The sequence below is a fragment of the Colobus angolensis genome, unplaced genomic scaffold (assembly GCF_000951035.1).
Source record: "Colobus angolensis palliatus isolate OR3802 unplaced genomic scaffold, Cang.pa_1.0 Scaffold99, whole genome shotgun sequence".
Lineage (NCBI taxonomy): Eukaryota > Metazoa > Chordata > Mammalia > Primates > Cercopithecidae > Colobus > Colobus angolensis.
This window is the reverse complement of record NW_012123931.1, coordinates 3,618,877-3,637,223: the sequence shown is the minus strand read 5'-3', so window position 1 is coordinate 3,637,223 and position 18,347 is coordinate 3,618,877. Positions and strand designations below refer to the sequence as shown.

At 41.3% G+C, this 18,347-nt stretch overlaps 1 protein-coding gene across 3 annotated transcripts in view; it reads right to left on the bottom strand.

Moving 5' to 3' along the window:
- EDC3 (enhancer of mRNA decapping 3) overlaps nt 1-18,347 on the bottom strand; it is a 61,088-nt gene that overhangs the window by 30,782 nt on the left and 11,959 nt on the right. For 2 of the 3 annotated variants that reach the window (XM_011932901.1, XM_011932899.1), the window contains 2 exons: nt 10,064-10,245; nt 6,910-7,229 (listed from right to left, as the gene is read on the bottom strand). In XM_011932901.1, coding sequence (XP_011788291.1) covers nt 6,910-7,229; nt 10,064-10,227 — 484 coding nt within the window. In that variant the 5' untranslated portion in view covers nt 10,228-10,245. Of the gene's footprint in view, nt 1-6,909; nt 7,230-10,063; nt 10,246-12,645; nt 12,728-18,347 lie in introns of all 3 variants that reach the window. The other variant, XM_011932902.1, reaches the window with a different exon arrangement.

Below are 18,347 nucleotides of genomic sequence, written 5' to 3'. Positions count from 1 at the left end.
AAAAAAAAAAAAAAAAAAATTTGTCCTACAAATGTTTTACTGCCAGATTCAACAGGCATCATGAGAAGGTGCCTAAGAATATATGGGACCTTCTTCTTAACTCTCAAATTCTAGGCCCTGGGTTTTCAAGCCTATTAGATATATGAAGCACATTCAAGGAAGTTTAAAAGTCAAGAAGACCTCAGTAGGACCATGAAAACTTGGCAAAATTCACTTCCTGCCTCAGGTGGTGGGATGACTGTTAAAATGAACAGACTGTTAAAGCCCAACCATATTGCAACAAGATATTATTGACCATCTTTCCATTTAAAAGGTTCAATTCCATTTCTCATTTCTCTCCACCTCCAGTAACAAAGAGAAAAAGGGAAATCAGCGCTAAACAGAGGCAATGTCATGCCTATAGGACCACCTCTCTCTAAATATAAATGAGCTAAAGGCCAGCTATCTGCTTCGTTTGTTTTGAGATGGAGTTTCACTCTTGTTGCCCAGGCTGGAATGCAATGGCACGATCTTGGCTCATTGCAGCCTCCACCTCCCGAGTTCAAGCAATTCTCCTGCCTCAGCCTCCCGAGTAGCTGGGATTACAGGCATGTACCACCAGGCCCAGCTAATTTTTTGTATTTTTAGTAGAGACAGGGTTTCGTCATGTTGGCCAGGCTGGTCTCAAACTCCTGATCTCAGGTGATCCGCCCACCTCAGTCTCCCAAAGTGCTGGGATTAGAGGCATGAGCCACTGTGCCTGGCCTCAGCTACCTACTTTCATGTTCTACAGGCAAAAGAGCCTTAACTTAACTGTTAAATTTTTATTCAAATGCATGTTACTATTCAAGTAACATATTCAAGTCATTCAAATGACTATTCAAGTTCATAGACTAAGATTTCAGAGAAGGATGCCTTTCATCTGCCCCTCATGGTCACCATTTTTAGCTGTGACATGGGATTTGGTAAATATGAATTATACCCATACACAGAGCTGCATCCTAAACAAGGCTTGGTTTCCCTCTGCTCCCTGGGACTGATGTTATATCTATTTGACAAACATTCTGAATGGTCACAGAAAAACTATTCTTTATATGATTCTTTAAACCCACTCCCACCCCAAGAGAAGAGATTAAAATCTGCTTGTGCTAAATTATCAATGTTGGATTAGGTAACTATTATAAACCAACAAATTCCTCAACTCCTTATTGCAATCCTGAAAGAACACTTAAAAGCCAGAAATGAAGACAGTTTATATTTCCTTTCTTTTTTTTATTTCCTGAGACAGACTTTTGCTTTGTTGCCCAGGCTGGAGGGCACTGGCACGATCTCAGCTTACTGCAACCTCCACCTCCCAGGTTCAGGCAATTCTTATGCCTCAGCCTCCTGAGTAACTGGCATTACAGGCGCCCGCCACCAAGCCCAGCTGATTTTTTGTATTTTTGCAGAGACAGGGTTTCACCACGTTGCCCAGGCTAGTCTCAAACTCCTAAGCTCAGGCAACCTGCCCATCCTGGCCTCCCAAAGTGTTAAGATTATAGGTGTGAGCCACCACACCCGGCCGACAGATATTTATATAGCTTCATCAATCTACTAGTCTCAACATCAATGTACATAAACTGGAGAAAATTCTAAGGCAGACCTTTCTACTTACAGGGCTCAATGAGTGGAAAAATAATTATAACTCTATCTTCTTTCAGAAACCTATTCTAAGCCATGTCTCATTACCAAATTCCCAGGCCGCAAACATTTTCCAAACTAATCCGGATTCTAAATAAGTTCCTTGAAAAATAGTAACATTTTACTGCCCTACGATCTCTTTACCTTACTTATGCACAGTTAACAATCTAGAAAAAGGAAACTGACAAAACAGCAAAAGCAGAATAACCAAAACCTGGAAGCCACCAAGATGCCCTGCAATAGGTGAATGGAACTGATACATCCACACAATGGAACATTATCCATCAATTAAAGAAATGAGCTATCAAGCCACAAAAAAACATGAATGAATCTTAAATGCATCTTGCTAAGTGAAAGAAGCCAGTCTGAAAGGGCAATATACTGTATAATTTTAATTATGCAATATTCTGGAAAATGCAAAACTGCAAAGATGGGATAATAAAAAGATCAGTAGTGGCTGGGGGAAGTGGGGACAGCTGAACAGGTGAGGCACAAGAGATTGTTTAGGACAATGCACTATTCTGTTTAACACTGTAATGACAGATACATGATGCTGTATTTGTCAAAACCCACAGAGCTTTACAGCACAAAGAGTGAGCCTTAGTGTACGCAAATTTTAAAAAATCATTCAAGAGGTTAGAAGATCCCAGGATGGAATGCAGAATGTGACAAAACAAATTAATTGTATTATGAATAAATGAAACAAGTCAATGAAGGAAATGGGAGACCTAAATAACTCTAGAAATGAATGGAGTCAGATGAAAGGCAAAAGAAACGGTACGTAAGTGCCATATTCTATTTGACAGTCTCCCACAGGAATGGGGATACGAGTTAATAATTCTGATACCACTATACATGTATACTGGAATTGAATAATTATGTAAAGAATGAATGACAATAGCAGACAAGTTTCTCACTGTTGGAGTGAGAAGTAACAGACAAGCAAAAGGAGAAGGCTAGAAGGATCCATGTGGTAATGGATTAAAGTTGGAGACATCAGTATGAACTAATTCTTAGTATAGTACAATATACATAGTTACATATAGAAATATTTAAATATATATATATACTGGTTAAATATACACATATATATTTTCTTTTCTGTGAACTCTGCAGAGAAGTATATACACATATTTTCTTGCTGTCAGCTATAAGGGTGACACCCAGGAGCAGTGAGCATACCTAGTGAAGAAGGAAGAAAGGAGAAGCGGGGAGGAGGGACGGGAGGGAGGGGGAGAAAGGAGGAGGAAGAGGAGGAGGAGGAGGAGGAAGAGGAGGAGGAGGAGGAGGAAGAGGAGGAGGAGCAGCAGCAGCAGCAGCAGTAGTGGTAGTAACAAGCATCCTTCAGTGTCAGAAACTACCTAAGTACTAAAAACAAAAACAAAAACAAAAAAATTCCACTGGAGTATGTCAAAGGAACATGAGATCCAAGTGAAAGATTGGAGACTAGCCAAAACTGAAATAATTTGAGTAACAAAATAAAGTAATATTGAATTATAAGTCAAAGTATAAAATAAATACCCATGAGTACATGCTGATATAAATAAATGACTGAACACATAAACAAATGGGGGAGAAGAGATGAATCTCTGGAATAAAAGAATTTCAAGTAATGTCTGAAGACGCTGTGTCCTCAAGGAGAGGGAACATAACTCCTCACTCCCTGGGTGTGGGCTGCACATAATGATTTCCTTCCAAAGAGTACGTATGTAACGGGGAAGAAAAAGAGTCACTTTACAGAGGAGAAACCAGATATATACTACTTTAGCCAGGTGATCAAGGTGAACATCAAAAGTTATAAACCATAGTGACAATATATACACTTGACACAAAGTGATGAAAATGGTACTTTACCTCTGTTGTCTTCCACCCCCAAACATATAACCCCAGTCTAATAATGAGAAAAACATCAACTACCAAGTGAGGGACATTCTACAAAATACCTGACCAGTATTCATCAAAATGTCTAGGTCATCAAAAACAAGGTCTGAGAAACTGTAACAGCCAAGCAGAGACATGACTACCAAATGTGATGTGATATACTGGACAGGATCCTGGAACAAGGGCATCAGGTAAAAACTAAGGCAATCTGAATAAAATATAGACTTTGTTTAATGATAATGCATCAACACCGGTTCAATAATCATAACAAATGTACCATACCAATGTAAGATGTTAATAACAGGGAGAAAAATATGTAGGAAAAAATAATATGAATTGCTAATAAGGGTCATCTTCAAGTGCATGGAAGATTATAAACTGCCTATATGGACTTCTAACAAATCAACAATTTCTGGTAAAAGAAAAAAGATTTTCAGACTGGGCAACGTAGTGAGACCTTGTCTCTATGAAAAATAAAAAAACTAGCCAGGCATGGTGGCACACACCTGTAGTCCCAGCTACTCAGGAGTATGAGGTGGGAGGATTGTTTGAGCCCAGGAGTTCAAGGTTGTAGTGAGCTGTGATCGTATCACTGCATTCCAGCGTGAGTGTCAAGGCAAGACCCTATCTCAACAGAATAGAATAGAATAGAATAGAACAGAACAGAACAGAACAGAATAGAATGCAAGCAAAATAGAGAAGGTTAAAGTCCAAATGGAAAGACTCATTTTCTATCCAAGCATTCTACAATTCTTCTAAGGATACAGAACTCACAAGTGAATTGCAGTCTCATATTTGCAAACATCATCATTTCAGATAGTTGTTTCTTATGCACCAAAGGAAACTACCTTGAAACTGTACATTACATACATTAAAAAATTTTTTTAGGCCAGGCATGGTGGCTCACACCTGTAATCCCAGCACTTTTGGAGGCTGAGGCAGGCGGACCACCTGAGGTCAGGAGTTCAAAATTAGTTTGGGTAACATGGCAAAACCCCATCTCTACTAAAAATACAAAAATTAGCCAGGGAGCCTGGTACAGTGGCTCACACCTGTAATCTCAGCACTTTGGGAGGCCGAGGTGGGCGGATCACCTGAGGTCGGGAGTTTGAGACCAGCCTGACCAACAAGGAGCTCCATCTCTATTAAAAATACAAAATTAGCCAGACGTGGTGGCACATGCCTGTAATCCCAGCTACTCGGGAGGCTGAGGCAGGAGAATCATTTGAACCCAGGAGGCGGAGGTTGCAGCGAGCCACGATCACGCCATTGCACTCCAGCCTGAGCAACAAGAGCGAAACTCCGTCTCAAAAAAAAAAAATTAGCCAGGCATGGCAGCAAGTGCCTGTAGTACCAGCTCCTAGTGAGGCTGAGGCAGGAGAATCACCTGAACAGGGAGGTGGAGGCTGCAGTGAGCTGAGATCACACCACTGCACTCCAGCCTGGGCAACAGAGTGAGACTCCATCTCAAAAAAAAATGTTGGCCCCTGACACAGGTGTCACACCACAAGCTATTAATAGAATTCACCCAGCACACTAAAACCTTACTACAATGCCACCAGGACCACAGTGTGAGGAGCAACAATGGTAGCAAGAAGTATCTGGAATTTTATGTAATAAACTTTCCGAGTGGGGTCTAGAGAGACATAGCTCACTCTAAATTGTGCCTTTTAGAAGGTAATGCCATAGCATGACTCTAGCTTATAATTTTAAATGAGTTAACGAATACTCATTTAAAATTTCTTTTGGTTGTTTGTTTTGAGACAGAGTCTCACTCTGTCACCCAGGCTGAAGTACAGTGGCATTATCTCGGCTAATCACAACCTCCGCCTCCCTGGCTCAAGCCATCCTTCCACCTCAGCCTCCTGAGTAGCTGGGACCACAGGTGCACGCCACCATGCCCAGCTAATTTTTTTGTATTTTTTTTTTTTGTAGAGATGGGGTTTTGCCATGTTGCTCAGGCTGGTCTCAAACTCCGGGGCTCAAGCGATCCGCCTGCCTCAGCCTCCTGAAGTGTTGGGATTACAGGTGTGAGCCACTGCACCCAGTCTCTCACTTAAAGTTTCTAATACATTCTGCTACCATCTCTGAGTACAAAACCATCTAAGTAAAATGAGAATAGTTTGCCATTTGGAAGTAATTTTTTAAAACAACATTCATATTAATTTAAGGAGCATAACAGATTCCAGTGAATGTTATGATTCACTATCGTAACATTATTCTAGTAAATACGTTGGAGAAGAACAGTTCTAGTGAATTAACTATGGTTTTGGAAGGCAGCTATGCTCACATCATACCACTAACACAACTATGGTTTCATTTTATATTATTTATTTTATTTTTGAGACAGAGTCTTGCTCTATCGCCCAGGCTGGAGTGGCACAATCTCAGCTCACTGCAACCTCTGCCTCCTGGGTTCAAGGGATTCTCCTGCCTCAATCTCCAAAGTAGCTGGGATTATAAGCATGTGCCTCCACGCCCAGCTAATTTTTGTATTTTTAGCAGAGATGAGGTTTCACCATGTTGGCCAGGCTGACCTCAAACGCCTGACCTCAGGTGATCTGCCCGCCTCGGCCTCCCAAAGTGCTAGGATTACAGGTGTAAGCCACCGTGCCTGGCCACAGCTATGGTTTTATAATCAGCAAATGGCATTTAATAATAGGTTAGTATCAAACAAAACTGGGCACCAACACAGACCAATGCACATTCTTCTTGATGTATCAGTAGGAACAAATACAGCAAATTAAAAATTGTCAGTGTGCTAGAAAATGAAAGATCACAGAGATGTTTGGATCAGTCCTCTCCTCTTTTCTGAGGATGAGTCTCAAATCACAGGAAGAGAAGTTACTCAAGAATCCTCTGGAACAGCCCAAGTGCAGGTTCAACTCAGACACTACTACCAACATCAGTAACAGGATATAAGTTTTTTTTTTCTTTTTTAGAGACAGAATCTTGCTATTTTGCCCAGACTAGCCTTGAACTCCTGGGCTCAAACAATCCTCCTGCCTCAACCTCTCAAGTAGCTGGGACTACAGATGCATGCCACCACACCCAGTAGTTACTGGATTTAAAACATCACTGTTAGTCTCAGTAAACTCTGGGCAGACTTTTCCTGAAGGAAGTGGTAAGAGAGGGCAGGAAGCTCACAGACATCCCTAACACCTTATTTCCTTTCCCTTAACACCTTGAGGAACTAGGCCTGGAGGAAGAGAACCATGTTGTATTTTTGTGAAGCTCAGCCAGCATCCATTTTATTGGAGTAATAAAGGATTTATTTAAAGAGCAGCAGTGCTTATAGCTTAGCAGTGCTTATAGCTTATAGCCCTGAAACACCAGATTGAGAAGAAATATCAACTTGACCCTACTTACAGGAGTTGTGCCGACGACGGAAACTTTTGGACTGACTCAAGGATTCCATGTGCCTGTCAACGTAGCTCTTTGAACACTGTTGCTGCTGGGGGGAAACGGCAACATCTTGGCTCTTCACATCTGTCCTCTTAGGGATATTCTGAGGGGCACTGCTAGAAGAGGTTGGCTTCTTGACCAACTTGCCTGTGCCATTCTGACTGATGCCCACTTGGCAGCCAACACCAGAAGGGCCTAATTCTGTCTGATGAACGTCTCCAAAATGTTGGTTGTCTCCAGGTCCTGGTATCTCCAGAATTTTTAACTCCGTAATGTCACCTGCCCTGAAATACACAAAAAAGCCAAGTCTCAAAATTATAATAGTGGTAAGAATGACAAAACTGAGATCATTAGCAAACAGCTACCCCCTTGCAGGACTGCATTTTAACAAGTTATCAGAGGCTAGGAAAGGGGGCTGTGTGCTTAAGGACAGGGGTCAGCCACCAACTGTCTAAGTGACACAATGCTGGCCTTTAAAAACAGGCTATTGATAACAAAACTATATTAATCTTACATTCCCACAATGTTTAATGGCTTTTTTTCATTCATTCACTCCCTTGCTCATTCAACAGGCATAAATATAAAATACTATATGGTAAGCCCTCCACTAGGAACTATTTTGATCTGGTATATAGAGATGAAAGCCACTATGTGACCACAGGAACTCAGTCTGATCAGTGGAAAAGACAAGTACATATTCAACCAAAAGTGTTACATGGGCTGGGCACAATGGCTCATGCCTATAATCCCAGCACTCTGGAAGGCCGAGGCAGGCGAATCACTTGAGGCGTTCGAGACCAGCCTCGTCAACATGGCAAAACTCTGTCTCTACTAAAAATAGAAACGATTAGTTGGGTGTGATGGTGCACACCTGTTAGCTACCAGGAGGCTGAGGCATGAGAATCGTTTCACCCTGGGAGGCAAAGGTTGCAGTGAGCAGAATGCACCACTGCACTTCAGCCTGGGCAACAAAGTGAAACTCTGTCTAAAAAAAAAAAAAAAAATTTTTTAAAGTGTTACATGTTATGACAGGGGTGTGCATAGGAGACTAGAGAGCCTAAAAGCAAAATATTTAAGTAAGTCTGGTAGAGATAAATGTAATACTTAAGCTAAATCTGGCCAGGACAGGCAGAAGGAACGGCTAAGCAAAGAAGAGTAGGGAGAAAGACATCTCAGGTAGGGCCTCAGAGACTAAGGAAATGTAGAAAATATGGCCCATGTGAGAAACTGCAAATGTGATGGTGATACTAAAGGGAAGGATGCTTGTGGAAGGCCATCAGGAAGTAAGGCTGCAGAGGTAACCAGGGACCACATCATGATCACAATGGATTTTCCTGGTGGCTATAGGGAAGGAGAAGAAACAAGAGGCAGTGGTACCAGTTAGAAGACCAAGCAAGAAATAAGAGGGGATGAACCAAGCAAGTGGTAATTGCAAAGGGAAAAGGGAGAAGGGATCAAGAGACATTTCGAATCCATAGGATTTTGGCAACTAAGTGAACACGAGGATTAAAGAGAAAAAAGAGTTTATTATGACTCCTAAGTTTCTAACGTGGGGGAAAGGTGTTATTAATCATAAATAATGGGTATGCCATTGGAAAAAGAAATCTACAGGAAAACATAACAAGATTAGCTCTGAAAATCTTGCATTTAAGATACCTTGTGGGATATCCAACGGAAATGACCAGCAGATGAGGTGTCTGTCTCATAATGGGCCTAAGTTAAAGATTTGAGGTCTCATTAATGTATAAGGTACACATGAGATTGTCTAGAGAATAAAAGCTGAGAAAAGAACCAAAGATAGAATGCTGAATAATTCAATCTTAACAGGTGAGAAGAAGAAAAGGAACATAAAAGTAAAAGAATGGGGGAATATGTGGAATACATGCAAAGAAAAACCAGAAGTGACAGGGAAACCAAAGGAGAATACTGTACTTTAAAAGTTAGGGAGCATTGGCTGGGCGCGGAGACTCATGCCTGTAATCCCAGCACCTTGGGAGACCAAGGTGGGCGGATCACTTCAGGTCAGGAGTTCGAGACCAGCCTGGCTAACATGGTGAAACCCCATCTCTACTAAAAATACAAAAAATTAGCCGGGCGTGGTGGCAAGTGCCTGTAATCCTAGTTACTCTGGAGGCTGAGGTGGGAGAATTGCTGGAACCCGGGAGGCGGAGGTTGCAGTGAGTTGAGATCGTGCCACTGCACTCCAGCCTGGGAAACAGAGTAAGACTCTATCTCAAAAAAAAAAAAAAAGTTAGGGAGCACTGTATTTTTATTTATTTTTTTAGAGACAGAGCCTGTTCTATCACCCAGGCTGGAATGCAGTGGTGCTATCATGGCTCACTGTGGCCTCCAACTCCTAGGCTCAAGTGATCTTCCTGTCTCAGCCTCAGGAGTAGCTGGGATTACAGGCACATGCCACCACGCTCAGCTAAGCTTTTAAGTTTTTCTTTTGTAAAGATGAGGTCTCACTATGTTGACCAGCCAGTTTTGAAATCCTGGCCTCAAGTGATTCTCCTGCCTTGGCCTCCCAAAGTGCTGGAATTACAGGCTTAAGCCACTACAGCCATGAGGGAGCATTCAAATCAGATTGGGATTGAGATACTGTCAGTGAATTTGGCCATTAGGTTATTTGTAACCTTGGCAAAAGCTAATTCAGCAAGATGATAAAGTTAGAAAAAAAGATAATGGTAGGGTAAGGAGGGTCTAGAGAATGAAGCCACAAAACATAGAGAAAGCAGACTATTCGGCTCTGACAAGGATGATGGGTTCAAGGGAAGGGAAATGACACAATACCTAGTGGCAAATGCAAGGTCTAAGGGAGAAGGTTGTTTTTAATACAGGGGAGGCCAAGGAATGAATATCAGAATGCAAAGAGGAAATAAACAGTATAGGCCGGGCACGGTGGTTCACACCTGAAATCCCAGCACTTTGGGAGGCCATCATGGGCAGATCACTTGAGGCCAGTAGTTCGAGACCAGCCTGGCCAACATGGTGAAACCCCATCTCTACTAAAAATACAAAAAGCGGCCATATGCCAGGAGAATACTAGCAATCAGACCTAGGTTCAAGCTCCACAGACCACCAGATTGGATTCAGAAGAGTCAGTCAGGACACTCACCTGAAGGTGACTTCTGGAACAAGACACTTCACTCCATTATGGAAAGGCCGGGTGAGAGAAATGGTCTGGCTGACCTGATCCACAGCTGACACTCTTCCCTGATAGACACCCAAGCTATCTCCACAATTGATGGACACAATACTTCCCAGCCAATCTGTAGCCATGTTTCAGATGTGAGACCACTGTGAAGAGAAAGAACTATTCAGTGTGCCTTGGTGAAAAGACAAACTTTTAATTAAATTCAGCAAATACATCAGGCTCTGTACCAAGTGTTGGTTAATAAAACATATTCTATCACATTGTTAACTAAGGTAATAAACCATGAAAAAATTTAAAAACTTTTTCAGGAGTATACATATTAATAAGTAATATTGTTTAATACATATAAAGATCTTATAATTGCTTTAAAGCACATACACTGGATAAAGATAATATTTATTACACCTCAAATCACACAAACTATAATCTGTTTATATTGTGTTTTAATAAATCTGCTGCCAAAATGCTTTCAAAGAGAGTATGTTACTGAGAAATAATATACTAAAAAAACAAATACTGGTAATGCCACTCTTGCTGATAATAATAATAAATTCTGGGTAGTTGCCTTTTGTTCTGTTTTTTTTTGAAACGGAGTTTCACTCTTGTTGCCCAGGCTGGAGAGCAATGGCGCGATCTCGGCTCAACACAACCTCTGCCTCCTGGATTCAAGCGATTCTCCTGCCTCAGCCTCCCAAGTAGCTGGGATCACAGGCATGGGTCACCACACCCGGCAAATTTCGTATTTTTATTTTTAGTAGGGACGGGGTTTCTCCATGTTGGTCAGGCTGGTCTAAAACTCCCGACCTCGGGTGATCTGCCTGCGTCGGCCTTCCAAAGTGCTGGGATTACAGGAGTGAGCCACTGCGTCTGGCTTTTTTTTTTTTGGGAGTTTTGACACAGAGTCTCACTCTGTTACCTAGCCTGGAGTGCAGTGGTGCCATCATAGCTCACTGCAGCCTCAACCTCCCAGGCCCAACCAATCAATCCTCCCATCTCAGCCTCCTGAGTAGCTACAACCAGAGTCCTGTGCTACCAATCCCAGCTAATTTAAATTTTTTTGTAGAGACAAGGTCTTGCTATGTTGCCCAGGCTAGTCTCAAACTCCTGGCCTGAAGCAATCCTCCCACCTCAGCCTCCCGAAGTGCTGGAATTACAAACATGAACCACTGCGCTTGGCCTAAAAAAAATTTTTAAAGCCAATTGAAGGTACTACACAACACTAAATCTAACAACTACAGAATATATATCCTTTTCAAGTCTATACAGAATGTTCACACATATATGTTGGGCGTTAAACAAGTATGAATAAAGTTAAAAAGACTGAGATCACATAAAATATATCCTCTACCCACAATAGAATTAAACTTAAAATTGACAAAAATAGATATTTAGAATATTCCCAAATATCTGGAAATTAAGCAAGACATTTCCAAATAACCTATGGGTAAAAGAAATCAAAAGGGCAGTCAGAAAATGCTTTGAACTCAATGATAATGAAAACATAATACCACCTTTTGTATGACGTGCTTAATATAGTGCGTAAAAGGGGGAATGTATAACTTTAAGTGCTTATATTAGGAAAGAAAGGTCTAAAATCAATTATCTGAGATTCCATCTTAAGTATTAGTAAAAAAAGAACAGATTAACCTGATGTTATAGAAAGGAAATCAAGAGCAGAAACCAGTGAAACAAGAAACTAAGAAAAATAAAACAAAAATTAGCTCTTTGAAAATATTAAACAAGTTGGTAAACGCCTAATAAAGAAAAAAGATAAAACACATTTTATTAATATCAGAAATGAACAAAGAGATATCACAGACATTAAAAAATAACCTTACACCAGTAAATCTGACAACTAGACGAAATGGGGAAATTCTTAGACAAAAGTTATCAAAACTGATACAAGAAATAAAAAATCTGAGTAGCTGCATGTCTATTTTAAAAACTGAATTTATCAAAAGAATAAGACAAGACACAAACTAAGAGAAAATATTTCCAAAAGACATAATTGATAAAGGTCTGTTATCCATAACATACGAAGAACTCTTAAAACTCAACAATAGGCCGGGCGCGGTGGCTCAAGCCTGTAATCCCAGCACTTTGGGAGGCCGAGACGGGCGGATCACGAGGTCAGGAGATCGAGACCATCCTGGCTAACATGGTGAAACCCCGTCTCTACTAAAAAATACAAAAAAAAAAAACCCAGCCGGGCGAGGTGGCGGGCGCCTGTAGTCCCAGCTACTCGGGAGGCTGAGGCAGGAGAATGGCGTGAACCAGGGAGGCGGAGCTTGCAGTGAGCTGAGATCCGGCCACTGCACTCTAGCCTGGGTGACAGAGCGAGACTCCGTCTCAAAAAAAAAAAAAAAAAAAAAACTCAACAATAAGAAAATGAACAACCTGATGAAAAAATGAGCAAGAGACCCAAAAAGATACTTCACTAAAGAAGACATGGACATGGCAGGCAAGCATATGAAAAGATGCTCTACATCACATCATTAGGGAATTAATGGAAATTAAAACAACAATGAGATGCTACTACACACCTGTCAGAATGGCCAAAATCCAAAACACTGACAACACCAAATGTTGATGAGGATGTGGAGCAACAAAAACCATCATTCATTGCTGACAGGAATGCAAAATGATGCAGCCAATGATGAGTATGCATTTTTTTCTTTTTTTTTTTTTGAGATGGAGTCTCACTCTGTTGCGCAGGCTAGAATGCAGTGGCACAATCCTGGCTCACTGCAACCTCCACCTCCCAGGTTCAAGCAGTTCTCCTGCCTCAGCCTCCTGAGTAGCTGGGATTACAGGCATGCACCACCATGCCTGGCCAATTTTTGTATTTTTAGTAGAGATGGGGTTTCACCATGTTGGTCAGGCTGGTCTCGAACTCCTGACCTTGTGATCCACCTGCCTCAGTCTCCCAAAGTGCTGGGATTACAGGCGTGAGCCACCGTGCCCGGCCTCTTTCATTCATTCATTCATTCATTCATTCATTCATTCATTCATTCATTTATTTTGAGACTGAGTCTCGCTCTACGGCCCAGGCTGGAGTGCAGTGGCACGATCTCAGCTCATTGCAGCCTCTGCCTCCCAGGTTCAAGCAATTCTCCTGCCTCAGCCTTCCAAGTAATTGGAACTACAGGCACGTGCCACCACACACCAAGCTAATTTTTTTTGTTTGTTTGTTTTCCAGTAGAGACGGGGTTTCACCATGTTGCCCAGGCTGGTCGCAAACTTCTGACCTCAAGTGATCCGCCTGCCTCGGCCTCCTAAGAGATGGGTTTACAGGCGTGAGCCACTGCGCCTAGCCTGCATATGCATATTAATAACGTAGTTTCTCACAAAACTAAATATACCATCTGATTCAGCAATCACTCTCCTTGGTATTTACCCAGATGAACTGAAAATTTACGTCCACCATAAATCTGCACATGGATGTTTACAGCAGCTCTATTCAAAATTGCTCAAATTTGGAAGCAATCAAGACATCCTTCAGTAGGTGAATGGATGAATGAACTATGGCACATCCAGACAATGGAATATGATTCAGCACAAAAAATAAATGAGCTATCAAGCCATGAAAAGACATGGAGGAAACTTAAGAGCACATTGCTAAGTGAAAGAAGCCAAAGTGAAAAGGATACATACATACTATGATTCCAGCTACAAGGTTTTCTGGAAAAGGCAAAACTATGGAGACAGTAAAAGGAGCAGTGGACACCAGTGGCTGGTGGGGTGGGGTTGGGAGGTGAATAGGCAGAACACAAGAGAATTTTTAGGGCAGTGAAACTATTCTGTTTGATGCTATAATGGTAGACACGTGTCACTTCAAAACCCACAGAATGTACAACACCAAGAGTAAACCCTAATGTTAACTATGGACTCTGGATGACAATGATGTGTCAGTGTAGATTCACCAATTGTAACGAATACAACTGTGGTAGTGTTGACAGCAGGGGGGCTTATTGGGTGACAACAGTGAGATATATGGGAACTCTCTGTACTTTGGGCTCAATTTTTCCCTGAAACTAAAACTGCTCTAAAAAATAAAGTCTATTTAATAGAAAAAAACAAATTGATTATGTAACTTAAAACCTTCCTACAAAGAAAAATCCAGGCCTAGATGGCTTTACTGGCGGTTTTTCTTTTTAACCAAGTCTGAACTAGACAGTTTTACTAGTTAATTTTATCAAACATTTTAAGAAAAAAATAATGTCAACCTCATACAAACTTTTAGAAAACACAGGAGAATGAGGCTGGACACAATGGCTCATGCCTGTAATCCAAGCACTCTGGGAGACTGAGGCAGGTGGATCACTTGAGGTCAGCAGTTTGTGACCAGCCTGGCCAACATCGTGCAACCCGTCTCTACTAAAAATACAAAAACTAGCCAGGCGTGCTGGCACGCGCCTGTAATCCCAGCTACTCAGGAGGCTAAGGCAGGAGAATCACTTGAATCCAGGAGGCAGAGGTTGCAGTGACCTGAGATCACGCCACCGCACTGCAGCTTGGGTGACAGAGCAAGACTCCGTCTCAAAAAAAAAAAAAAAAAAAAGGCTGGGCACAGTGGCTCACACCTGTAATCCCAGCACTTTGGGAGACTCAGGACGGAGTTCAAGACCAGCCTGGTCAACATGGTGAAACCCCATTGCTACTAAAAATAACAACAACAACAAAAATTAGCCAGGTGTGGTGGTACACACCTGTAATCCCAGCTACTCAAGAGGCAGAGGCAGGAAAATGGCTTGAACCCAGAAGGAGAGGTTGCAGTGAGCAAAGATCGCACCACTGCATTCTAGCCCAGGTGACAGAGCAAGACTCTGTCTCAAAAATAAAAATTAAAAAAAAGAAAGAAACATTTCCCAATTTGTTCAATGTAGCTAGCATAACTCTGAAGTGAAAGCCTCCCCACAAAGGCTTTATAAGAAAAAGATCAACATCCTGCACAAATATAGACCAAAAACCTTCAATAAGATATTAACAAATCAAATCCAGCAATAAATTTTAAAAGTCTAATATATCACGTATATTTAGGTCTCTAATCCTAGAATGCAAAATTGGTTTGGTATTTTAAAAACTGATCAATTTTAAATCATTTTAACAGAATGAGAAAATCATATAACTTTATCACATCAATAAATACAGAAATATTATCTTGATACCAAGACCTGACAACAATAGTACAAAAACAAAACTACAGGAATACTATCCCCCACGAATGTAAACATAAAATTCCTTATCGAAATATCATCCAACAATTCAACAATAATGATCCAGGCTCAGTGGCTCACACCTGTAATCCCAACACTTTGGGAGGCCAAGGTGGAAGGATTGCTTGAGGCCAGGAGTTTGAAACCAGCCTGGGCAACATAGTGAGACCTTATTTCTACCAAAAAAAAAAAAAAAAAAAAGCCAGGTGTGGTGGTGCATATCAGTAATCTCAGCTACTTGGGAGGTTGAGGTGGGAGGGGAGCTTGGGTCCATGAGTCAGTGGATGGAGTGAGCTATGATCACACCACTGCACTCCAGCCTGGGCAACAAAGCAAGGCACCATCTCTAAAAATAAAAATAAAAAACAAAACAATAAACATACAGAATTATACACCACACCCAGCCAGGTGCGGTGGCTCACGCCTGTAATCCCAGCACTTTAAGAGGCCAAGGCGGGCGGATCCCGAGGTCAGGAGATCAAGACCATCCTAGCTAATATGGTGAAACCCCATCCCTACTAAAAATACAAAAAATTAGCCAGGCGTAGTAGCATGCACCTGTAGTCCCAGCTACTCTACAGGCTGAGGCAGGAGAATGGTGTGAACCCAGGAGGCGGAACTTGCAGTGAGTCGCGATCACGCACTGCACTCCAGTCTGGGCAACAGAGCAAGACTGTCTCAAAAAAAAAAAAAAAAAAGAATGATATACCACACCTAGGTGGAGTTTATTCCAAGGATGCAATGCTGACTCAATATCAGAAAGTCAATCAATATAATCTACCATATCAACAGGCTAAATAAGAAAAACACATGTTTATAGCAACCGACACAGAAAATGCATCTGACAAAATTCAACACCCATTCATTCTTTTTAAAAAAGTCTCCCAGAAAAATGGGAACAGAGAGGAACTTCATTAATCTGGTAAAGGCATCTAAAAAGCGCCTACAGCTAACATTATATTAAATGGTGAAAGACTGAATGCTTTCCCTATAAGAACATGAACAAGGCAAGGATATCCACTCTCTCACTCAACACAGCCCTAGAAGTTCTTGCAATAACGCAAGAAACAGATAAAAAAAAAAAAAAAAAAAGGCATACGGTTTGGAAAGGAAAAAACAAAACTGTCCCCATTTGCAGATGATATAACTGTCTATGTAGAAATTCCCCATAATCTACAAAAAGTCTTAGAACAAGTGAGTTCAGCAAGATTGTGGGATACATGATAAACATACAAAAGCTAATCTTATTTCAGTATATTGGCAATGAACACATGGGCAATGAAATTTAAAATACAATACCATTTACAATTGCTCAAAAAATAAAGGACTAGGTGTAAATCTAAAAAAAAAAAGGGTACATGATTTGTATACTGAAAATATGCAACACTGAGGAAAAAATCAAAATGCTAAATATAACAGATATAACATGTTCATGGATTAAAAGACTCAACATAAAGTATGTAAATTCTCCCCAAATTGGTATAAAGGATCAATGCCATTCTTATCAAAATCCCAGCAAGATTTGTAGACAGACAAAGTTATTCTAAAATTCACATGGAAAGGCAAAGAAACTAAAATAGCTAAATCACTTGTTTTGTTTTGTTTGCAACGGAGTCTCACTCTGTCACCCAGGCTGGAGTGCAGTGGCACAATCTTGGCTCAATGCAGCCTCCACCTCCCAGGTTCAAGCAATTTTCTGCTTCAGCCTGCCAAGTAGCTGGCATTACAGGCACCCGCCACCACGCCCAGCTAGTTTTTGTATTTTTAGTAGAGAAGGGATTTCACCATCTTGGCCAGGCTGGTCTTGAACTCCTGACCCGTGATCCACCCACCTCAGCCTCCCAAAGTGCTGGGATTACAGGATTACCATGCCTGGGTGCTAAATCAATTTTTTCAAAGAAAGTGGGAACAATCAGTCTACCTGATTTCAAGACTTACACAATTATAATAATCAAGATTATGTAGTACTGGCAGAGGGACAGACATGTAAATCGATAAAATAGAAGGCAGAACCCAGAAACAGACTCACAAAAATATGCCCAACTGATTTTTGACAAAGTGCAAAAACAATTCAACACAGGCAGCATAGTTTTTACAACAATAGCGCTGGAGCAAATGGAAATCCATCAGCAAAAAAATGAACCTCAAACTAAGTTTCCACACTTTATACAAAAATTTACTCAAAATGGATCATGAACTTAAATGTAAATCATCAAACTCTAAAACTATTATAAAAAACATAAGAGAAACCCTCAAGATCTAGGGCTAGGCAAAGAGTTCTTAGACTTGACACCAAAAGCACAATGCATAAAAAGGAAAGCTGATCAACTAGACATCTTGAAAATTAAAAATTTTTATTCCACAAAAGACAGGTTACAGACTGGGAGAAAATACTTGTAAAGCACCTATCTGACAATGACAAAAGAGTAGTATCTAGGATATATATATCTTTCAAAATGGCTAAAATATAGTGATAACACCAAGTGCTAGTAAGAATGTGGAAAAAATGGATCACTCGTACATTGCTAGTCCAAATATTGAAGAGTACAGCGACTCTGGAAAACATCCTGGCAGGTTATTAAAAAACTAAACATGCAATAATCAGCCAGGTATAGTGGCACACACCTGTAATCCCAGCTACTTGAGGGGCTAAGGCATGAGAATCGCTTGAACCTGGGAGGTGGAAGTTGCAGTGAGCCATGATCGCACCACTGCACTCTAGCCTGAGCAAGAGACTGTCTCAAAGACAAAACAAAACAAAAAAACCCAAGGCTGGGTGCGGTGGCTCACGCCTGTAATCTCAGCACTTTGGGAGGCCAAGACGGGCGGATCACAAGGTCAGGAGATCGAGACAATCCTGGCTAACAGGTGAAACCCTGTCTCTACTAAAAATACAAAAAAATTAGCCGGGCATGGTAGCGGGTGCCTATAGTCCCAGCTACTAGAGAGGCTAAGGCAGGACAATGGCATGAACCCAGGAAGCGGAGCTTGCAGTGAGCCAAGATGGCGCCACTGCACTCCAGCCTGGG